Source organism: Oncorhynchus kisutch, linkage group LG5 (assembly GCF_002021735.2).
Source record: "Oncorhynchus kisutch isolate 150728-3 linkage group LG5, Okis_V2, whole genome shotgun sequence".
NCBI classification, from domain to species: domain Eukaryota; kingdom Metazoa; phylum Chordata; class Actinopteri; order Salmoniformes; family Salmonidae; genus Oncorhynchus; species Oncorhynchus kisutch.
The window spans coordinates 75,788,708-75,813,554 of NC_034178.2; the positions used below are offsets into that span (position 1 = coordinate 75,788,708).

Sequence of the window (24,847 nt, forward strand, 5' to 3'; positions counted from 1 at the left end):
TTCTATACAGCTTTGAGACAGGATTGTGTCGAGGCACAGATCTGGGGAAGGGTACCAAAATATTTCTGCAGCATTGAAGGTCCCCAAGAACACAGTGACCATCATTCTTAACTTGAAGTTTTGAACAGCCAAGACTTTTCCAAGAGCTGGCCGCCCAGCCAAACTGAGAAATCAGGGGAGAAGGGCCTTGGTCAGAGAGGTGACCAAGAACCCAATGGTCACTCTGATAGAGCTCCAGAGTTCCTCTGTGGAGATGGGAGAACCTTCCAGAAGGACAAAAATATCAGCAGCACTCCACCAATCAGGCCTTTATGGTAGAGTGGCCAGACGGAAGCTACTACTTAGTAAAAGGCACATGACTGCAGGCTTAGTCTTTAGGTGCCTTTGGCAAACTATCTATCACACCATGAGAAAAAATATTCTCTGGTCTGATGAAACCAAGATTGAACTCTTTGGCCTGAATGCCAAGCATCACGTCTGGAGGAAACCTGGCACTATCTCTACAGTGAAGCATGGTGGTGGTAGCATCATGCTGTGGGGATGTTTTTCAGCGGCAGGGAGACTAGTCAGGATCGAGAGAAAGATGAATGGAGCAAAGGAGAAAGATCCTTGACGAAAACCTGCTCCAGAGCGTTCAGGACCTCAGACTGGGGCAAGGATTCACTTTCCAACAGGACAACAACCCTATGCACACAGCCAAGAGAACATAGGAGTGGCTTCAGGACAAGTCTCTGAATGTCCTTGAGTGGCCCAGCCAGAGCCCAAACTTGAACCCGATCAAACATCTCTGGAGAGACCTGAAAATAGCTGTGCAGCGACGCTCCCCATCCAACCTGACAGAGCTTGAGAGGATCTGCAGAGAAGAACAGGAGAAACTCCCCAAATACAGGTGTGCCAAGCATGTAGCTTAATACCCAGGAAGACTCGAGACTGTAATTTATGTCATATAAGTGCCTTAATGTGTTTGGACCCCAGGAACAGTAGCTGCTGCCTTGGCAACAGCTCCTAGGTGATATCTATGCTGTGCGAGTTCCCTCCCATTCTTCTGACTAATTGGTTGTTAATTGGTTTCCATTCCAACAATGTGCCCAGGGACCACAACAGTCTAGCTCTGCTCTCCTACAGTGTTTTAACTGGGACAGCTGCAGGACTACAGAGATGTGTGCAGGGAAACACATGCAACACCTGTTGATACTGCAGGTACATCATCTATTCTAGCACAAGGTGACACCTGTTGATACTGAAGGTACATCATCTATTCTAGCACAAGGTGACACCTGTTGATACTGAAGGTACATCATCTATTCAGGCACAAGGTGACACCTGTTGATACTGAAGGTACATCATCTATTCAGGCACAAGGTGACACCTGTTGATACTGAAGGTACATCATCTATTCAGGCACAAGGTGACACCTGTTGATACAAGAGGTCGACCGATTACGATTTTTCGACACCGATACCGATTACTGGAGGACTATCATTTAGTCTCAAATAAATAATGAAACGTGTTCAATTTGGTTTAAATAATGCAAAAACACAGTGTTGGAGAAGAACGTTAAAGTGCAATATGTGCCATGTAAGAAAGCGAACGTTTCAGTTCCTTGCTCAGAACATGAGAACATATGAAGGCTGGTGGTTCCGTTTAACAGGAGTCTTCAATATTCCCAGGTAAGAGGTTTTAGGTTGTAGTTATTATACGACTATTTCTCTCTATACCATTTGTATTTCAAATACCTTTGACTATTGGATGTTCACTATAGTATTGCCAGTCTAATCTCGGGAGATGATTGGCTTGAAGTCATAAACAGCGCTGTGCCTCAAACATGGCTGAGAGCTGCTGGCAAATGCAGGAAGGTGCTGTTTGATTGAATGCTTACGAGCCTGCTGCTGCTTATCACCGCTCAGGCTGCTCTATCAAATCAGACTTCATTATGAATAAATAAACACACATACGAGCGAGCCGCTGGTCGTTAATAAGGTCAAAACCGGAAACTATCATTTCGAAAACAAAACGTTTATTCTTTCAGTGAAATACGGACCCGTTCCGTATTTTATCGAACGGGTGGCAACACAGTCTACATATTGCTGTTACATTGCACAACCTTCAATGTTATGTCATAATTATGTACAATTCTGGCAAATTAATTACGGTCTTTGTTAGGAAGAAATGGTCTTCACGTAGTTCGCAACGAGCCAGACGGCCCAAACTGCTGCCTACACCCTGACTCTGCTTGCACTCAATGCAAGAGAAGTGACACCATTTCCCTAGTTAATATTTTCTGCTAACATTAATTTATTTTAACTAAATATGCAGATAAAAAAAGTATACCTCTGTGTATTGATTTTAAGAAAGGCATTGTTGTTTAGGTTCATTTGGGCAACGACAGTGCTTTTTTCGCAAATGCGCTTTTGTAAAATCCTCACCAGTTTGCCGAAGTTGAAGTAGGCTGTGATTCGATGATAAATTAACAGGCACCGCATTGATTATATGCAACACAGGACAAGCTAGTTAACCTAGTAATATCAACAACCATGTGTAGTTAACTAGTGATTGTGAAGATTGATTGTTTTTAATAAGATAAGTTTAATGCTAGCTAGCAACTTACCATGGCTTCTTGCAGCCACAAGGTCCTTTTGATGCTTGTCACGTAACAGGTGGTCAGCCTGCCACGCAGTCTCCTCGTGGAGTAACAGGTGGTCAGCCTGCCACGCAGTCTCCTCGTGGAGTAACAGGTAGTCAGCCTGCCACGCAGTCTCCTCGTGGAGTAACAGGTGGTCAGCCTGCCACGCAGTCTCCTCGTGGAGTAACAGGTGGTCAGCCTGCCACTCAGTCTCCTCGTGGAGTAACAGGTGGTCAAGCCTGCCACGCAGTCTCCTCGTGGAGTAACAGGTGGTCAGCCTGCCACGCAGTCTCCTCGTGGAGTAACAGGTGGTCAGCCTGCCACGCAGTCTCCTCGTGGAGTAACAGGTGGTCAGCCTGCCACGCAGTCTCCTCGTGGAGTAACAGGTGGTCAGCCTGCCACGCAGTCTCCTCGTGGAGTAACAGGTAGTCAGCCTGCCACGCAGTCTCCTCGTGGAGTAACAGGTAGTCAGCCTGCCACTCAGTCTCCTCGTGGAGTAACAGGTGGTCAGCCTGCCACGCAGTCTCCTCGTGGAGTAACAGGTGGTCAGCCTGCCACGCAGTCTCCTCGTGGAGTAACAGGTGGTCAGCAGTCTCCTCCTGGATTGCAATGTAATCATCCATAATCGACGTCCAAAACGCAGATTACCGATTGTTATGAAAACTTGAAATCGGCCCTAATTAATGGGTGGACCTCTAGTTGATACTGAAGGTATATGATCATGTGACGACAGTCAACAGCTGATAAATGCAATGGCTTGTTGTTGTTGTTGTTGAGACTTGTCAACTCCACAGCTAAAAGGTGACCGTTAAACAAAGTGAACTTGCCAGAAGTGTCCCCGACTAGCCAAATTCGGCCTCTGACCTCCCTAACTCGACACCCCCCGCAAAGATCGACACCCCCCGCAAAGCTCGACATCCCCCGCAAAGCTCGACATCCCCCGCAAAGCTCTCCCTAACTCGACACACCGCGCAAAGCTCTCCCTAACTCGACACACCGCGCAAAGCTCTCCCTAACTCGACACCCCCCGCAAAGGTCAGAGGCCGAATTTGGCTAGTGCTTCTACACCTGCATTGCTTGCTGTTTGGGGTTTTAGGCTGGGTTTCTGTACAGCACTTTGAGATATCAGCTGATGTACGAAGGGCTATATAAATAAATTTGATTTGATTTGATATAGGGAATAGGGCTCTGGTCAAAAGTGCTGCACTATATAGGGAATAGGGCTCTGGTCAAAAGTGCTGCACTATATAGGGAATAGGGCTCTGGTCAAAAGTGCTGCACTATATAGGGAATAGGGCTCTGGTCAAAAGTGCTGCACTATATAGGGAATAGGGCTCTGGTCAAAAGTGCTGCACTATATAGGGAATAGGGCTCTGGTCAAAAGTGCTGCAGAATATAGGGAATAGGGCTCTGGTCAAAAGTGCTGCAGAATATAGGGAATAGGGCTCTGGTCAGAAGTGCTGCAGAATATAGGGAATAGGGCTCTGGTCAAAAGTGCTGCACTATATAGGGAATAGGGCTCTGGTCAAAAGTGCTGCACTATATAGGGAATAGGGCTCTGGTCAAAAGTGCTGCACTATATAGGGAATAGGGTGCCATTTGGTAATACCTGCACTGAACACAAGGGGCGCTATTTTCAAACCTCACTGATACTCAGTAATCCGAAGGATAGTAATGCTAAACAAGTACAAGTAAATTCCATCTAAATGCTAACGAGCGCATTTGCGAACATACAGTCTCTGGCAAACCATATGCAGGAAGGACATCCCAGTTCATAAAGTTAAACAACTAAAAAAAATGGTACACAGTTTGTTGCACGAACAAACCCAATATTAAACAGCAAGGCTCTTGTCCCAGGAGGGGATGTCTCTGCTGTTTCCAAGAGAAGCTTGTTTTTGGAAGACGCTAACCACTGAGCTAGGTAACAAGCTACTAGGTTAGCAAACCAGCGGGTAAATATCTACTAGTGAATTGCCTACTGTAACTAGATCACCTGGCGCCTGCTGCACAACAGTGACTCCCCAAACATGTGATTGGGGACTACCGGTAAGCGTCATCATGAAAAATAGGTTAAAAGAAACGCAAACCTGCGTTATATCCTAACATATTGCACACAGACTGCAGGTATTTACTTAAATATAAGCTTCAAATATTAACATTTTTGAAGACCGTATTGACAGTATAAACATTTTTAAAAACGTGGCCATTTCCAAATACCCCGGTTTACAGTACTCTGCTTTACCAGTACAGAACTTATCAAAATGTTCAACATCCCCATCACTGGCAGCGAACCACTGTTGCCTCCACACAACAAGATTTAATGTCAACCACACTAACGCATAATAAACAAGTCTTAACCAACATTGAGAAGTAAATCTATATTCATATATATAAATATGTATTACCTTTGAGCAGGGCGACCCTGTTCTGTGGCTCGTTCAGCTCATGATCATCCATGTTTCCGTCTACACAGAGAGAGAGAGAGAGGACAGAAAGAGAAGAGGAACAGAGCGGATTAACAGTGAGCTGAGACCAGACCAGGCCAAACAGCCAGAGAGGCATTGAGTGACAAACTAAATCAATAGCCATCCTGTGGTTCTGCTCGGGATAGAGATTCATGAGCACGCCATGCTGATTATGTCCTAGTTAGGATTCATTAACATAAAACGTTTTATTTTATACATTGGTTACCATCTTATAAACAGAGTGAAGACTGGTTGACGTTATGAATGAATATAAAAAGTCATAAACAGTCATTTAACTACGTCAGTCCTTAAAATTAAATACAAAAATATCAACATATCTGTCAACTTAGAAATAGTTAGACCATTAAAAATCTAGACTGGTTAATATAATAAAGGTCTTAACAGTGTCTGGTTGTTCAAGGTGTTTTACCTGACGTGTCGTCACTGCTGCGATCTTTGCTGGGACTTAGTGTATCTGACATGTCCGACTCCTTAGCATCCACTAGGTTTTCTACTGGACAGAGGGACAGACCACTTACAACAGAACTACCAAACTAATAAAACCACATGAGATCAAATGTAACAGAATGTCAAGTAGGTTTAAGTCAATAAGCAATATTGAAACAGTACACATTACACGACCCCCCCCCCCTCCCCCTGTTGCTTCAGTTGGCTTGCTCCCCTTGTTTCCATCCATCCATGGTCATCTATCTGCCCGCCGGGTGGTATGAGGTGAGGTCATCTATCTGCCTGACTGCCAGGGGGTATGAGGTGTGGTCATCTATCTGCCTGACTGCCAGGGGGTATGAGGTGTGGTCATCTATCTGCCTGACTGCCAGGGGGTATGAGGTGTGGTCATCTATCTGCCTGACTGCCAGGGGGTATGAGGTGTGGTCATCTATCTGCCTGACTGCCAGGGGGTATGAGGTGTGGTCATCTATCTGCCTGACTGCCAGGGGGTATGAGGTGTGGTCATCTATCTGCCTGACTGCCAGGGGGTATGAGGTGTGGTCATCTATCTGCCTGACTGCCAGGGGGTATGAGGTGTGGTCTTCTATCTGCCTGACTGCCAGGGGGTATGAGGTGTGGTCTTCTATCTGCCTGACTGCCAGGGGGTATGAGGTGTGGTCATCTATCTGCCTGACTGCCAGGGGGTATGAGGTGTGGTCATCTATCTGCCTGACTGCCAGGGGGTATGAGGTGTGGTCATCTATCTGCCTGACTGCCAGGGGGTATGAGGTGTGGTCATCTGCCTGCCAGGGATATCAGGTGTTGTCATCTATCTGCCTGCCAGGGGGTATGAGGTGAGGTCATCTAATCTGCCTGCCAGGGGGTATGAGGTGTTGTCATCTATCTGCCTGCCAGGGGGTATATGAGGTGTTGTCATCTATCTGCCTGCCAGGGGGTATGAGGTGTTGTCATCTTTCTGCCTGCCAGGGGGTATGAGGTGAGGTCATCTATCTGCCTGCCAGGGGGTATGAGGTGAGGTCATCTATCTGCCTGCCAGGGGATATGAGTTGAGGTCATCTATCTGCCTGCCAGGGGGTATGAGGTGTTGTCATCTATCTGCCTGCCAGGGGGTATGAGGTGAGGTCATCTGACTGCCAGGGGGTATGAGGTGTTGTCATCTTTCTGCCTGCCAGGGGGTATGAGGTGAGGTCATCTGCCTGCCAGGGGGTATGAGGTGAGGTCATCTGCCTGCCAGGGGGTATGAGGTGAGGTCATCTGACTGTCACATTTTATCAGCTCGGGTTAATAAAGTAGCTCAAAAACATTTATCTTCTGCTGCTTCCCTCACTTGAATCGGGCCTGGTCCGTGTGAGAACGCCCCAGGTCCATTTCAGAACTTGTCTTTTTGGACCCATGAAGACCTCTACCCTATAGTGGGGTCTGCGGACCCCCCTGGGTTACAGCTGAAACTCAGTGTCAATCTCCATGAGTATACTTGCTATTTGGACTTGATTTTCTTCTTGATATTGTGATTGGACATTTTTACTGCACGAGGGAGCTGACAATACCAGCATTCCGCTGCACCTGTAATAACACCTGCTAAACTGTGTATGCAATGAATAAACTTGGATTTGAAATTGGAAACAGGCGCTGCCAATCAGTGGTTTCTGTTTTGAGCAGCTTGCCTGACCTTCGTGGCAGTAATCTGGCGTGTGTGTGTGTACTGTAATCTGGCGTGTGTGTGTGTTACTGTAATCTGGCGTGTGTGTGTGTTACTGTAATCTGGCGTGTGTGTGTTACTGTAATCTGGTGTGTGTTACTGTAATCTGGGTGTGTGTTACTGTAATCTGGCGTGTGTGTTACGTAAACTGGTGTGTGTGTGTGTGTGTACTGTAATCTGGTGTGTGTGTGTTACGTAAACTGGTGTGTGTGTGTGTGTGTACTGTAATCTGGTGTGTGTGTGTGTGTGAACTGTAATCTGGTGTGTGTGTGTGTGTGAACTGTAATCTGGTGTGTGTGTGTGTGAACTGTAATCTGGTGTGTGTGTGTGTGTGAACTGTAATCTGGTGTGTGTGTGTGTGTGAACTGTAATCTGGTGTGTGTGTGTGTGTGTGTGTGAACTGTAATCTGGTGTGTGTGTGTGTGTGAACTGTAATCTGGTGTGTGTGTGTGTGTGAACTGTAATCTGGTGTGTGTGTGTGTGAACTGTAATCTGGTGTGTGTGTGTGTGAACTGTAATCTGGTGTGTGTGTGTGTGTGAACTGTAATCTGGTGTGTGTGTGTGTGTGAACTGTAATCTGGTGTGTGTGTGTGAACTGTAATCTGGTGTGTGTGTGTGTGTGTGTGTGAACTGTAATCTGGTGTGTGTGTGTGAACTGTAATCTGGTGTGTGTGTGTGTGTGTGAACTGTAATCTGGTGTGTGTGTGAACTGTAATCTGGTGTGTGTGTGTGTGTGTGAACTGTAATCTGGTGTGTGTGTGTGTGTGAACTGTAATCTGGTGTGTGTGTGTGTGTGAACTGTAATCTGGTGTGTGTGTGTGTGAACTGTAATCTGGTGGGTGTGTGTGTGAACTGTAATCGGGTGTGTGTGTGAACTGTAATCTGGTGTGTGTGTGTGTGAACTGTAATCTGGTGTGTGTGTGTGTATGTGTGAACTGTAATCTGGTGTGTGTGCATGTGTGTGTGTGAACTGTAATCTGGTGTGTGTGTGTGTGTGTGAAATGTAATCTGGTGTGTGTGTGAACTGTAATCTGGTGTGTGAACTGTAATCTGGTGTGTGAACTGTAATCTGGCGTGTGTGTGTGAACTGTAATCTGGCGTGTGTGTGTGAACTGTAATCTGGCGTGTGTGTGTGAACTGTAATCTGGCGTGTGTGTGTGAACTGTAATCTGGCGTGTGTGTGTGAACTGTAATCTGGCGTGTGTGTGTGAACTGTAATCTGGTGTGTGTGTGTGTGTGAACTGTAATCTGGTGTGTGTGTGTGTGTGAACTGTAATCTGGTGTGTGTGTGTGTGTGAACTGTAATCTGGTGTGTGTGTGTGAACTGTAATCTGGTGTGTGTGTGTGTGTGAACTGTAATCTGGTGTGTGTGTGTGTGAACTGTAATCTGGTGTGTGTGAACTGTAATCTGGTGTGTGTGTGTGTGTGTGTGTGTGTGTGAACTGTAATCTGGTGTGTGTGTGTGTGTGTGAACTGTAATCTGGTGTGTGTGTGTGTGTGAACTGTAATCTGGTGTGTGTGTGTGTGAACTGTAATCTGGTGTGTGTGTGAACTGTAATCTGGTGTGTGTGTGTGTGAACTGTAATCTGGTGTTTGTGTGTGTATGTGTGAACTGTAATCTGGTGTGTGTGCATGTGTGTGTGTGAACTGTAATCTGGTGTGTGTGTGTGTGTGAAATGTAATCTGGTGTGTGTGTGAACTGTAATCTGGTGTGTGTGTGTGTGTGAACTGTAATCTGGTGTGTGAACTGTAATCTGGTGTGTGAACTGTAATCTGGCGTGTGTGTGTGAACTGTAATCTGGCGTGTGAACTGTAATCTGGCGTGTGTGTGTGAACTGTAATCTGGCGTGTGTGTGTGAACTGTAATCTGGCGTGTGTGTGTGAACTGTAATCTGGTGTGTGTGTGTGAACTGTAATCTGGTGTGTGTGTGTGAACTGTAATCTGGTGTGTGTGTGTGAACTGTAATCTGTGTAATCTTGGGGGAGATGACATACCATTTGTTGCATCTCTGATGTTCCCTCCCACCCTTTTCCTCTCTGAAAAAAAAAACTATTGGCATGATGAGGTCTGTCAGTTACTGTTCCCGGCTGCTAGAATCCTTGTCAGTGGCCTGGTCTCTTCTTTGATCCGAGTCAGATATAAATAGATATTATTAAATCAGTGTCGTGTGATTCAGCTGCAGTTTAATCTCCTGGCTGCATTCAGACAGCTGACCCTGAACAGACGATAAGTGCCAGGAGAACAGCAGACCCGTGGCTTGGATACAACTAATAATGCCCTGGATATGGTTTTACCTACAATAAATAGACACCATGGCTGGGAAAAGCTCCAAGAGCTGATACCTATGGATCATGCAGATTCAGGATAGACAGGAGAACCAGAGAGGACAGGTCAGATTCAGGATGGACAGGAGATTTAGACATGCCAAAGAGATAACCCGACCTTAAAGAGCAGGCCAGCTGAAACTAAACAGAGAGCTGACTCCAGTTGGAGTCCTCTGGAAGAGTAATACCTGGAATTACCACAGGGTGGTGCTGTACAGGAGTTGATCGAGTTCTCTTACACCCAACAGAGACTGGTTGGTTGTTTAGCAACAAAAACCAACGAGGGCGCAACTTTTGGGGCAAAACAGATGAGGTTGGCTAAGATGGTTAACCACATGTAACCTTATATATTGTCTCTTGGTTAGCTAGCTAGCTAATTTTAGCCATATTAGCATTGCAATTAAATCAGTCAAAACACTTCAAAACAAAACATGGTATTGAGAATGAGCTGAAACGAGCCACTTTAGATTCCCCACACGGCAGTTTGTCATTCTTGCTAGCGATCTGGCCATCCAGAATCACAACAACAGACTGACTTCTGACCCATGGAAGCGCCCACATGGTTTTCATGTCCTCGTCAGCTAATCTATCGACAGAGCCTGTGTAATGAACAGTATTTTACCTTTGAGTCTGTCAGGACTGGTAAGGCTGTCTCCTTCTGCTGTCTGGTTGTTCTGCAGGTGGGCATCTATGACCTCTGAGACGGATACATAATAGAGATCAGCCATTAGTAAGACCGTGGTCATAACTAGAGGTTGACCGATTAATCGGAATGGCCGATTAATTAGGGCCGATTTCAAGTTTTCATAACAAAACCGGAAATCGGTAATTTTGGACGCCGTTTTGTATTTATTTTGACACCTTTATTTAACGAGACAAATCAGTTAATTAAGAACACATTCTCATTTTCAATGACGGCCTATGAACAGTGGGTTAACTGCCTGTTCAGGGGCAGAACGACAGATTTTTACCTTGTCAGCTCAGGGATTCAATCTTGCAACTAGTCCAACGCTCTAACTAACTGCCTCACGAGGAGCCTGCCTGTTAAGCGCATGCAGTAAAAAGCCAAGGTAAGTTGCTAGCTAGCATTAGTTATATTAATTATCACTAGTTATAACTACACATGGTTGATGATATTACTAATTTATCTAGCGTGTCCTGCGTTGCATATAATCGATGCAGTGCGGAAAAAGGACTGCCGTTGCTCCAACGTGTACCTAACCATAAACATCAACGCCTTTCTTAAAATCAATACACAAGTATATCTTTTTAAACCTGCATATTTAGTTAATATTGCCTGCTAACATGAATTTCTTATAACTAGGGAAATTGTGTCACTTCTCTTGCAACAGAGTCAGGGTATATGCAGCAGTTTGGGCCGCCTGGCTCGTTGTGGACTGTGTGAAGACTATTTCTTCATAACAAAGACAGCCAACTTCAACAAACGGGGGATGATTTAACAAAAGCGCATTTGCGAAAAAACCACAATCATTGCATGACTGTACCGAACCATAAACATCAATGGCTTTCTTAAAATCAATACACAGAAGTATATATTTTTAAACCTGCATATTTAGCTAAAAGAAATCCAGGTGAAATTGTGTCACTTCTCTTGCATTCATTGCACGCAGTCAGGGTATATGGAACAGTTTGGGTCGCCTGGCTCATTGCGAACTAATTTGCCAGAATTGTATGTAATTATGACATAACATTGAAGGTTGTGCAATGTAACAGGAATATTTAGGCTGATGGATGCCACCCGTTATATAAAATACGGAACGGTTCCGTATTCCACTGAAAGAATAAACGTCTTGTTTTCGAGATGATAGTTTTCGGATTCGACCATATTAATGACCTAATGCTCGCATTTCTGTGTGTTATTATGATATAATTAAGTCTATGATTTGGTAGAGCAGTCTGACTGAGCGATGGTAGGCACCAGCAGGCTCATAAGCATTCATTCAAACAGCACTTTCGTGCGTTTTGCCAGCAACTCTGCTGTTTTTGACTTCAAGAAAATCAACTCCCAAGATTAGGCTGGTGTAGCGATGTGATGTGAAATGGCTAGCTAGTTAGCGGGGGGTGCGCGCTAATAGCGTTTCAAACGTCACTCGCTCTGAGACTTGGAGTAGTTGTTCCCCTTGCTCTGCATGGGTAACGCTGCTTCGAGTGTGGCTGTTGTCGATGTGTTCCTGGTTTAAGCCCAGGTAGGGGCGAGGAGAGGGACGGAAGCTATACTGTTACACTGGCAATACTAAAGTACCTATAAGAACATCCAATTGTCAAAGGTATATGAAATACAAATGGTATAGAGAGAAACAGTCCTATAAATACTATATTAACTACAACCTAAAACCTCTCCCCTTGGAATATTGAAGACTCATGCTAAAAGGAACCACCAGCTTTCATATGTTCTCATGTTCTGAGCAAGGAACTTAAACGTTAGCTTTTTCACATGGCACATATTGCACTCTTTACTTTCTTCTTTTCACTTTTACTTTCTTCTGCAACACTTTGTTTTTGCATTATTTAAACCAAATTCATTATTTATTTGAGGCTAAATAGATTTTTATTGATGTATTATATTAAGTTAAAGTACGTGTTCATTCAGTATTGTTGTAATTGTCATTATTACAAATACATTTGAAAAATCGGCCGATTAATCGGTATCACCTTTTTTGGGGGAGGGGGGGGGGGGGTCCCTCCAATAATCGGTATCAGTGTTGAAAATCGTAATCATAATCGGTCGACCTCTAGTATTAACACCTCATATCAGTTACATTTAGGGAAAAGTATTGGAAATCAGCATTTGATTAAAAAAATTCACATTTCACATTTGAGAGGAGCAAAACTCATCTCCCGACACTTATATGCCTGCACATTTGTACAATCAAAATTAACTAAATGTTTCATTTTATTTTCTAATGATCAATCACTCAGTGAACATGCCTGGGCCTGAATAAATAATAATAACAAGCAGACTAACTAAACAACCATATGGCCTCAGCCAAGTAGACTAACTAAAACAACCATATGGCCTCAGCCAAGTAGACTAACTAAAACAACCATATGGCCTCAGCCAAGTAGACTAACTAAAACAACCATATGGCCTCAGCCAAGCAGACTAACTAAAACAACCATATGGCCTCAGCCAAGTAGACTAACTAAAACAACCATATGGCCTCAGCCAAGTAGACTAACTAAAACAACCATATGGCCTCAGCCAAGTAGACTAACTAAAACAACCATATGGCCTCAGCCAAGTAGACTAACTAAAACAACCATATGGCCTCAGCCAAGTAGACTAACTAAACAACCATATGGCCTCAGCCAAGTAGACTAACTAAACAACCATATGGCCTCAGCCAAGTAGACTAACTAAACAACCATATGGCCTCAGCCAAGTAGACTAACTAAACAACCATATGGCCTCAGCCAAGTAGACTAACTAAACAACCATATGGCCTCAGCCAAGTAGACTAACTAAACAACCATATGGCCTCAGCCAAGTAGACTAACTAAACAACCATATGGCCTCAGCCAAGTAGACTAACTAAACAACCATATGGCCTCAGCCAAGTAGACTAACTAAACAACCATATGGCCTCAGCCAAGTAGAATAACTAAACAACCATATGGCCTCAGCCAAGTAGACTACCTAAACAACCATATGGCCTCAGCCAAGTAGACTAACTAAAACAACCATATGGCCTCAGCCAAGTAGACTACCTAAACAACCATATGGCCTCAGCCAAGTAGACTAACTAAACAACCATATGGCCTCAGCCAAGTAGACTAACTAAAACAACCATATGGCCTCAGCCAAGTAGACTAACTAAAACAACCATATGGCCTCAGCCAAGTAGACTAACTAAAACAACCATATGGCCTCAGCCAAGTAGACTAACTAAAACAACCATATGGCCTCAGCCAAGTAGACTAACTAAACAACCATATGGCCTCAGCCAAGTAGACTAACTAAACAACCATATGGCCTCAGCCAAGTAGACTAACTAAACAACCATATGGCCTCAGCCAAGTAGGAAAACCAACGAGAACACACACATAAACATAACAAGAAAACAAACACTTACCGTCAAAGTTGGCCAGCTTGTGCAACGACGAGCCAACTGCTTCTTTCAACTGTTTCACGGCTGTAGAGGGGAGAAATTGAGGTCAAAACGTGACGATGACTGAATGGGGCACCTGTTGAGTGAGAGAAGCATCCATCTCTAGACCTCGTCTCAGGATTAGCCTCTAGCTAGCTTCTGAGCAGCAGTAGTAGGTAGTTAGCTCATTTAAAAACAGCGAACCAAATAAAACGCTGTTCATCAACCAATTAGCAGTAAGCAAATTTAATTTGGCATGCTGGAATTCTCTCAACACAGCACCACTCAAAGCAGTGTGATGTAAAAATGTACAGAAGAGTACAAACGATCGATGCAAAAACAACAGCTAGAGTCATCACTGGCAGGTAAACCACAGTACCCATCATGCAACAGAACAAGGAAGTTAAAACACCCAGACAGTCCAAGAGAGGAACCACACAGCAAGGGTAATATGAAGTTAAAAAGGTGGTGTTATCATGCAGAAAACAAAAGAGTGATTGTGAATGTCTCAAAAGAAGAGGAAAAACAAGTTATGCAAAATTATATGAAGAAACAATATGCAAAGGAAACCATTCTAATAGCCTGCCCTGAGACGCAGTACATAGTCCTATACCAGGAAACCATTCTAATAGCCTGCCCTGAGACGCAGTACATAGTCCTATACCAGGAAACCATTCTAATAGCCTGCCCTGAGACACAGTACATTCTCCTATACCAGGAAACCATTCTAATAGCCTGCCCTGAGACGCAGTACATAGTCCTATACCAGGAAACCATTCTAATAGCCTGCCCTGAGACACAGTACATTCTCCTATACCAGGAAACCATTCTAATAGCCTGCCCTGAGACACGGTACATACTCCTATACCAGGAAACCATTCTAATAGCCTGCCCTGAGACACAGTACATTCTCCTATACCAGGAAACCATTCTAATAGCCTGCCCTAAGACGCAGTACATAGTCCTATACCAGGAAACCATTCTAATAGCCTGCCCTGAGACACAGTACATTCTCCTATACCAGGAAACCATTCTAATAGCCTGCCCTGAGACGCAGTACATAGTCCTATACCAGGAAACCATTCTAATAGCCTGCCCTGAGACACAGTACATTCTCCTATACCAGGAAACCATTCTAATAGCCTGCCCTGAGACGCGGTACATAGTCCTATACCAGGAAACCATTCTAATAGCCTGCCCTGAGACGCAGTACATTCTCCTATACCAGGAAACCATTCTAATAGCCTGCCCTGAGACACGGTACATACTCCTATACCAGGAAACCATTCTAATAGCCTGCCCTGAGACACGGTACATAGACCTATACCAGGAAACCATTCTAATAGCCTGCCCTGAGACGCGGTACATACTCCTATACCAGGAAACCATTCTAATAGCCTGCCCTGAGACGCAGTACATTCTCCTATACCAGGAAACCATTCTAATAGCCTGCCCTGAGACACGGTACATACTCCTATACCAGGAAACCATTCTAATAGCCTGCCCTGAGACGCAGTACATTCTCCTATACCAGGAAACCATTCTAATAGCCTGCCCTGAGACACGGTACATACTCCTATACCAGGAAACCATTCTAATAGCCTGCCCTGAGACACGGTACATAGACCTATACCAGGAAACCATTCTAATAGCCTGCCCTGAGACACGGTACATACTCCTATACCAGGAAACCATTCTAATAGCCTGCCCTGAGACACGGTACATACTCCTATACCAGGAAACCATTCTAATAGCCTGCCCTGAGACACAGTACATTCTCCTATACCAGGAAACCATTCTAATAGCCTGCCCTAAGACGCAGTACATAGTCCTATACCAGGAAACCATTCTAATAGCCTGCCCTGAGACACAGTACATTCTCCTATACCAGGAAACCATTCTAATAGCCTGCCCTGAGACGCAGTACATAGTCCTATACCAGGAAACCATTCTAATAGCCTGCCCTGAGACACAGTACATTCTCCTATACCAGGAAACCATTCTAATAGCCTGCCCTGAGACGCGGTACATAGTCCTATACCAGGAAACCATTCTAATAGCCTGCCCTGAGACGCAGTACATTCTCCTATACCAGGAAACCATTCTAATAGCCTGCCCTGAGACACGGTACATACTCCTATACCAGGAAACCATTCTAATAGCCTGCCCTGAGACACGGTACATAGACCTATACCAGGAAACCATTCTAATAGCCTGCCCTGAGACACGGTACATACTCCTATACCAGGAAACCATTCTAATAGCCTGCCCTGAGACGCAGTACATTCTCCTATACCAGGAAACCATTCTAATAGCCTGCCCTGAGACACGGTACATACTCCTATACCAGGAAACCATTCTAATAGCCTGCCCTGAGACGCGGTACATTCTCCTATACCAGGAAACCATTCTAATAGCCTGCCCTGAGACACGGTACATACTCCTATACCAGGAAACCATTCTAATAGCCTGCCCTGAGACGCAGTACATTCTCCTATACCAGGAAACCATTCTAATAGCCTGCCCTGAGACGCGGTACATACTCCTATACCAGGAAACCATTCTAATAGCCTGCCCTGAGACGCAGTACATTCTCCTATACCAGGAAACCATTCTAATAGCCTGCCCTGAGACACGGTACATACTCCTATACCAGGAAACCATTCTAATAGCCTGCCCTGAGACGCAGTACATTCTCCTATACCAGGAAACCATTCTAATAGCCTGCCCTGAGACACGGTACATACTCCTATACCAGGAAACCATTCTAATAGCCTGCCCTGAGACACGGTACATAGACCTATACCAGGAAACCATTCTAATAGCCTGCCCTGAGACACGGTACATACTCCTATACCAGGAAACCATTCTAATAGCCTGCCCTGAGACACGGTACATAGTCCTATACCAGGAAACCATTCTAATAGCCTGCCCTGAGACGCAGTACATTCTCCTATACAAGGAAACCATTCTAATAGCCTGCCCTGAGACACGGTACATTCTCCTATACCAGGAAACCATTCTAATAGCCTGCCCTGAGACGCAGTACATTCTCCTATACCAGGAAACCATTCTAATAGCCTGCCCTGAGACACGGTACATACTCCTATACCAGGAAACCATTCTAATAGCCTGCCCTGAGACACGGTACATAGACCTATACCAGGAAACCATTCTAATAGCCTGCCCTGAGACACGGTACATACTCCTATACCAGGAAACCATTCTAATAGCCTGCCCTGAGACGCAGTACATTCTCCTATACCAGGAAACCATTCTAATAGCCTGCCCTGAGAGACGGTACATACTCCTATACCAGGAAACCATTCTAATAGCCTGCCCTGAGACACGGTACATAGACCTATACCAGGAAACCATTCTAATAGCCTGCCCTGAGACACGGTACATACTCCTATACCAGGAAACCATTCTAATAGCCTGCCCTGAGACACGGTACATAGTCCTATACCAGGAAACCATTCTAATAGCCTGCCCTGAGACGCAGTACATTCTCCTATACAAGGAAACCATTCTAATAGCCTGCCCTGAGACACGGTACATTCTCCTATACCAGGAAACCATTCTAATAGCCTGCCCTGAGACACGGTACATAGTCCTATACCAGGAAACTATTCTAATAGCCTGCCCTGAGACACGGTACATACTCCTATACCAGGAAACCATTCTAATAGCCTGCCCTGAGACGCAGTACATTCTCCTATACCAGGAAACCATTCTAATAGCCTGCCCTGAGACGCGGTACATACTCCTATACCAGGAAACCATTCTAATAGCCTGCCCTGAGACGCAGTACATTCTCCTATAACAGGAAACCATTCTAATAGCCTGCCCTGAGACACGGTACATACTCCTATACCAGGAAACCATTCTAATAGCCTGCCCTGAGACGCAGTACATTCTCCTATACCAGGAAACCATTCTAATAGCCTGCCCTGAGACACGGTACATACTCCTATACCAGGAAACCATTCTAATAGCCTGCCCTGAGACACGGTACATAGACCTATACCAGGAAACCATTCTAATAGCCTGCCCTGAGACACGGTACATACTCCTATACCAGGAAACCATTCTAATAGCCTGCCCTGAGACACGGTACATAGTCCTATACCAGGAAACCATTCTAATAGCCTGCCCTGAGACGCAGTACATTCTCCTATACAAGGAAACCATTCTAATAGCCTGCCCTGAGACACGGTACATTCTCCTATACCAGGAAACCATTCTAATAGCCTGCCCTGAGACACGGTACATAGTCCTATACCAGGAAACTATTCTAATAGCCTGCCCTGAGACACGGTACATACTCCTATACCAGGAAACCATTCTAATAGCCTGCCCTGAGACGCAGTACATTCTCCTATACCAGGAAACCATTCTAATAGCCTGCCCTGAGACGCGGTACATACTCCTATACCAGGAAACCATTCTAATAGCCTGCCCTGAGACGCAGTACATTCTCCTATACCAGGAAACCATTCTAATAGCCTGCCCTGAGACACGGTACATACTCCTATACCAGGAAACCATTCTAATAGCCTGCCCTGAGACGCAGTACATTCTCCTATACAAGGAAACCATTCTAATAGCCTGCCCTGAGACACGGTACATTCTCCTATACCAGGAAACCATTCTAATAGCCTGCCCTGAGACACGGTACATAGTCCTATACCAGGAAACCATTCTAATAGCCTGCCCTGAGACACGGTACATACTCCTATACCAGGAAACCATTTGAATAGCCTGCTCTGAGACATGTGTGGCTAACCCTAAACTCTTAGCTCACAGCAGTTCCCTTGACAACAGTACACTCTGGTTTCATCACGGGCAGCGTGGACGGCCAGCATTCTCCAAACCACAGTCAACTAAAGGCTTCAGTAGGACAGGAAATGGATGTCAGAAACTTTGTGGTACACATATTCCTCCTCCGTTACACAGTAGCTCTGCGGTAAAGTTGCCCTCAGGTACAAATCTAGGATCAGCTTCCCCTTCACCCAATCCTAACCTTAAACTTTTGTGGGGAAAACACAAAACTGACCAAAGATCAGCACCTAGGGGCAAATTCACCCTCAACCCCTGGGAATAATCATTCATAATCTGAAATATCCTGATGACACTACCCTGACAGGCTGACTGACTGTCTGCACATTAGAGAAAGCATTTTAACAGATCAGATTTTACACTCGCACCTAGGTCTGGCTAAACAACGATTGGCAAACGTACTGCAAATTGAGAAATATGACTAAACTGAATAAAAAGAATAAAACTACACTATGATACAAAGATAAATGACAAAGAATTATATTATATATTATATTATATTTGCCAAGAAGGCAAACTCCGCTCCATCATTCGCTGAATCAGATGGCTCATTCATCACAAAACCCACTGATATTGCCAACAAATTAAATTATTTTTTAACTGGCAAGATTAACAAACTTAGGCTAAACATGCCAGCAACAAATGCTGACACTACACATTCCAAGAATATCTGATCAAATTATGAAAGACGAGCATTGTCATTTTGTAAAGTCAGTGTGGAAGAGGTGAGAAAATTATTGTTGTCCATCAACAATGACAAGCCACTGGGGTCTGACAACTTGGATGGAAAATTACTGAGGATAATAGTGGACAATATTACATTTCCTATTTGCCACATCTTCAATTTAAGCCTAGTAGAAAGTGTGTCCCCTCAGGCCTGGAGGGAAGCTAAAGTCATTCCACTACCTAAGAATAGTAAAGCCACCTTTACTGGCTCAAATAGCTGACCAATCAGCCTGTTACCAACCCTTAGTAAACTTCTGTGGAAAAAAATGGTGTTTGACCAGATACAATGCTATTTCACAGAAAACAAATTGACAACAGACTTTCAGCACGCTGATAGGGAAGGACATTCAACAAGCACTGTACTTACAATCATTTTTTATTTGATCTTTATTTAACTAGGCATGTCAGTTAAGAACAAATTCTTATTTTCAATGACAGCCTAGAAACAGTGGGTTAAACTGCCTTGTTCTGGAGCAGAACGACAGATTTGTACCTTGTCAGCTCGGGGATTTGATCCAGCAACCTTTTGGCTACTGGCCCAATGCTCTAACCACAAGGCTACCTGATTGGCTGAGAGAAATGTATAAAAAAAACTGTGGGGGCCGTTTTGTCAGATTTCAGTGTGGCTTGACTTTATCGATCATAGTCTGCTTCTGGAAAAACGTATGTGTTATGGCTTTACACCCCCTGTTATATTGTGGATAAAGAGTTACCTGTCTAACAGAACAAAAATATCAGGCAAGTATCAGGCATTCCCCAGGGAGTACAGGAGGGGACTGAGCACACACCCCTGGGGAACACCGTGTTGAGGATCAGCGTGGCGGATGTGTTGTTACCTACTAGGTAAGGGTAAAGTGACAATGCATAGATAATAAACAGCGAATAGCAACGGGTGTCACTGCAAATAGTCTGGGTGGCCATCTGATTAATTGTTCAGCAGTCTTACGACTTGGGGGTAGAAGCTATTAAGGAGCCTTTTGGAGTCCCCCAACTAGTATATAGGTCCTGGACGGCAGGAAGCTTGGCCCAAATGATGTACTGGGCCATACATACTACCCCCTTTAGCGCCTTGCGGTCGGAGGCCGAACAGTTGCCGTACCAGGCAGTGACGCAAAATGTAAGGATGCTCTCGATGGTGCAGCTGTACGTTGAGGATCTGGGGACCCATGCCAAATCTTTTCAGTCTACTGAGGGGGAATAGGTTTTGTCGTGCCCTCTTCACACATCAGCTATCTGAGCAGCTAACCGATCGCTGCAGCTGTACATAGTCTATTGGTAAATAGCCCACCCTTTTCACCTACCTCATCCCCATACTGTTTTTATTTATTTACTTTTCTGCTCTTCTGCACACCAATATCTCTACCTGTACATGACCATCTGATCTTTTATCACTCCAGTGTTAATCTGCAAAATTGTAATTATTTGCCTACCTCCTCATGCCTTTTGCACACATTGTATATAGACCCCCCCTTTGTTTTCTACTGTGTTATTGACTTGTTAATTGTTTACTCCATGTGTAACTCTTTGTTGTATGCTCACACTGCTATGCTTTATCTTGGCCAGGTCGCAGTTGCAAATGAGAACTTGTTCTCAACTAGCCTACCTGGTTAAATAAAGGTGAAATAAAAAAAATTTAAAAAAAAATTCACAACTGTCTTGGTGTGTTTGGACCATGTTAGTTTGTTGGTGATTTGGACACCAAGGAACTTGAAGCTCTCAACCTGCTCCACTACAGCCCCGTCGATGAGAATGGGGGCGTGTTCGGTCCTCTTTTTTCTGTAGTCCACAATCATCTCCTTTGTCTTGATCACATTGAGGGAGAGGTTGTTGTCCTGGCACCACCTGGCCAGGTCTCTGACCTCCTCCCTATAGGCTGTCTCATTGTTGTCGGTGATCAGGCCTAACACTGTTGTGTCGTCTGCAAACTTAATGATGGTGTTGGAGTTGTGCCTGGCTGTGCAGTCAAGAGTGAACAGGGAGTACAGGAGGGGACTGAGCACACACCCCTGGGGAACACCGTGTTGAGGATCAGCGTGGCGGATGTGTTGTTACCTACCCTTACCACCTGGGGGCTGCCCATCAGGAAGTCCAGGATCCAGTTGCAGAGGGGGGTGTTTAGTCCCAGGATCCTTAGCTTAGTGATGAGCACTGAGGGCACTATGGTGTTGAACGCTGAGCTGTAGTCAATGATTAGCATTCTCACATAGGTGTTCCTTTTGTCCAGGTGGGAAAGGGCAGTGTGGAGTGCAATCGAGATGGCATCATCTGTGGATCTGTTGGGGCGGTATACAAATTTAAGTGGGTCTAGCGTCTCTGGGATAATGGTGTTGATGTGAGCCATTACCAACCTTTCAAAGCACTTCATGGCTACAGACGTGAGTGCTACGGGTCGGTAGTTATTTAGGCAGGTTACCTTCGTGTTCTTGGGCATAGGGACTATGGTGGTCTGCTTGAAACATGTTGGTATTACAGATTCGGTCAGGGAGATGTTGAACATGTCAGTGAAGACACTTGCCAGTTGGTCAGCACATGTTCGGATGCAGCCTTGTAATCCGTCTGGCCCTGCGGCCTTTTGAATGTTGACCTGTTAAAAGGTCTTACTCACATCGTCTGCAGAGAGCGTGATCACACAGTCGTCCGGAACAGCTGATGCTCTCATGCATGTTTCAGTGTTAACTTGCCTCAAAGCGAGCATAGAAGTAATTTAGCTCATCTGCTAGGCCATTGTCACTGGGCAGCTCTCAGCTGTGCTTCCCTTTGTCGTCTGTAATAGTTCGCAATACCTGTCCTGCAATGATGCCAATATCAAGTAGCCTAATGCCAAATCCGAACTACTAACGGAACCAATAAGTCCAAGATGTTCTGATCAAAATCCATGTGGAATCGGGAACAAAACGATAAATAATTTACCTTTCACTCCACTAGGTGTCAATCAATATCAAAATCAGTCAAATGTATTTAGAAAGCCCTTCTCACATCAGCAGTAAGTCGACACAAGCTTTGTCTCAGTGTGTGGCAACTCAGACCTGCTGCCTAAGCAATACTGTTCATGTTATGGTATCCAGGGAGATCCCACTTCACTGCAAAGAGATGGACAGGTTCACTGGTACCTGAAGGCCTGGTGTGACGATAGCTGATTAGTGATAGATCACAGAAAGGCCGTCTTGTTAGCGATAGAACACAGAGATGTGCAGACACCAGAAGGTGCTAGAGTTTCTGGCCTGGTTTCTCTGCCACTACAGACAGTGATGTCGTGAGCTCAACTCCACTGCAACGTGCCAACGTAAACAGTAAAGTTACTGTAATGTACAGTTACATTAGGACAGTGAGTATATCCTATTCTTTCAAGAGAATACCAGTGCTGTTTACACAATAACACATTATAACCATTCCCTCTCAGTCTACATGGATGAATATATAGTTAATCAACTTCCTGTTAGTTTAACCTACACAATAAAATATTCAATGGAATCCAACACAACTTGTGAACAATTTTAAATGAAACACCAGTACTCCCTACAGAACAGTACTCCACCCTCAAGTTGACCTGATATAGGAAAGAGCATCATTAGGAACCAGTTCATCACTCTCCTTCGACACATTGTTGGGTTTAAACCACCCAGATTATCAGTGTTTTGTTAAGAGATGTAGCCAACAGGAAGAGAAGGCTGTGAAGAATACAGCAAGAGACATCCCAGGTAAATAACTAAAGCCATACTACCTTCCTGTTGGTTCAGGTCGATGTCAACGTCTACGTCATTGTCTCCTGGTGGATCTCCTAGCGGTATACAGACACGAAGCATCGCCTCAACAACCCCAAACAAGCTCAACTTACAGTAACCTGGCATAGACCAGTGTTTTACAGTAACCTGGCCGGGACCACACAGTGTTTTACAGTAACCTGGCCTAGACCGCAGTGTTTTACAGTAACCTGGCCGAGACCACAGTGTTTTACAGTAACCTGGCCTAGACCGCAGTGTTTTACAGTAACCTGGCCGAGACCAGTGTTTTACAGTAACCAGGCCGAGACCAGTGTTTTACAGTAACCAGGCCTAGACCACAGTGTTTTACAGTAACCTGGCCTAGACCACAGTGTTTTACAGTAACCAGTAGCTAGCGACCATTCAGACAGAACATATTAAAAGGTGAAAGACTGACGGACAGAACGAAGAAGACGAAGAATAACAAGCAACGGAAGGTAAGAAGCTCTGAGTCATGCCAGATTAGTAAGAAGAGGGGTTTACGTCCCATATGGAATCCTATTCCCTACCAGGGTCCCGGTCAAATATAGTGCACTTGGTAGGGAATAGGGTTCCATAGGAGTGATGCAGGGTTAGAAGCAGAGCACTAACGTTAACAGACACGGTCGGCCTAACGGATCGTCACTCACCTAAAGTGTTGTTGTCCTTTATGCTTTTCTCCTGAAGCTGTTCTAACCGAACTGGAAACAACAACAACAACGGATTGGAGAGGACATGGACTGGAGTGACCGAAGGTCAACTTCAATTGTTCTGAGGACACGGACTGGAGTGACCGAAGGTCAACTTAAATTGTTCTTGGAGGACATGGACTGGAGTGACCGAAGGTCAACTTAAATTGTTCTGAGGACATGGACTGGAGTGACCGAAGGTCAACTTAAATTGTTCTGAGGACATGGACTGGAGTGACCGAAGGTCAACTTAAATTGTTCTTGGAGGACATGGACTGGAGTGACCGAAGGTCAACTTAAATAGTCTTGGGGGGGCCTCCCGGGTGGTGCAGTGGTAGAGGTGGTCAGAAAGAGGTCAGATGTGAGACAGGACTTCCTGTGCAATAGGGTTAGCGTTAAGGCTAGAGTGACCAAATGTCAACTTAAATTATTTTATTCTATTTTATTGAGTACCATGCATGCAAGCCTAGGTCCCCAGTGTCCCCCACCAGGGTTGGGATCAACACTTCACCCCCGACAATGACAGTTCAGCAGCAGAGAAATACAGGTATTCTGATTCATAATGTATGGATAAACCATGCACTCCAGAGGGCTTTGACCAAACACAAGAGTCCTAAATCTGGCCTGTTATGACACACGCCGCAAAGGTGTGTCTCTACGTTACTAACCTTGCAGGGCAGTGAGGCGTTCATTAGTGAAGTCGTTATCAGCCTGTAAGGCCTCGATACGGGCCTGTAGAGCCTGTTCCTTCTCCTCCAGCTCATCAATACAAAGCTGCAGTTCCTTCTTCTCCATCTGACCCCTCTGAGTCAACTCCTCCTGACGACCCTCTGCCAGCTACACACACGCACAGGGACAAAGGGGGACACACGCACAGGGAAAGTTGTGGGCATGTTAACGTGTGCAATGGAGAATCTGATGTGTGTGTGCTGGTGGTCAGACAATAGATAGAAATCTGATCTTAAAGCCTCTCCAACCTGTACCCCCCCAAAACCTGTCCGCCCCCCCTCTCCCCCCAAAGCCTCTCCACCCCCTTCTCCAACCTGTACCCCACCAAAACCTGTACCCCCCTCTCCAACCCCCCCTCTCCAACAAGCCCCAAAAACCCGTACCCCCCATCTCCAACCCCCCCCAAAAACCTGTACCCCCCCCTCTCCA

General features: G+C 45.0%; 1 protein-coding gene across 18 annotated transcripts in view; it reads right to left on the bottom strand.

Moving 5' to 3' along the window:
* slmapa (sarcolemma associated protein a) overlaps positions 1-24,847 on the bottom strand; it is a 144,939-nt gene that overhangs the window by 32,479 nt on the left and 87,613 nt on the right. For 6 of the 18 annotated variants that reach the window (XM_031825835.1, XM_031825837.1, XM_031825852.1 and 3 more), the window contains 7 exons: positions 24,358-24,526; positions 23,651-23,701; positions 22,982-23,038; positions 13,678-13,737; positions 10,206-10,280; positions 5,519-5,602; positions 5,029-5,088 (listed from right to left, as the gene is read on the bottom strand). In XM_031825835.1, the coding sequence (XP_031681695.1) occupies positions 5,029-5,088; positions 5,519-5,602; positions 10,206-10,280; positions 13,678-13,737; positions 22,982-23,038; positions 23,651-23,701; positions 24,358-24,526 (556 nt within the window). Of the gene's footprint in view, positions 1-5,028; positions 5,089-5,518; positions 5,603-10,205; positions 10,281-13,677; positions 13,738-22,981; positions 23,039-23,650; positions 24,527-24,847 lie in introns of all 18 variants that reach the window. The other 12 variants (XM_031825842.1, XM_031825845.1, XM_031825848.1 and 9 more) reach the window with 8 other exon arrangements.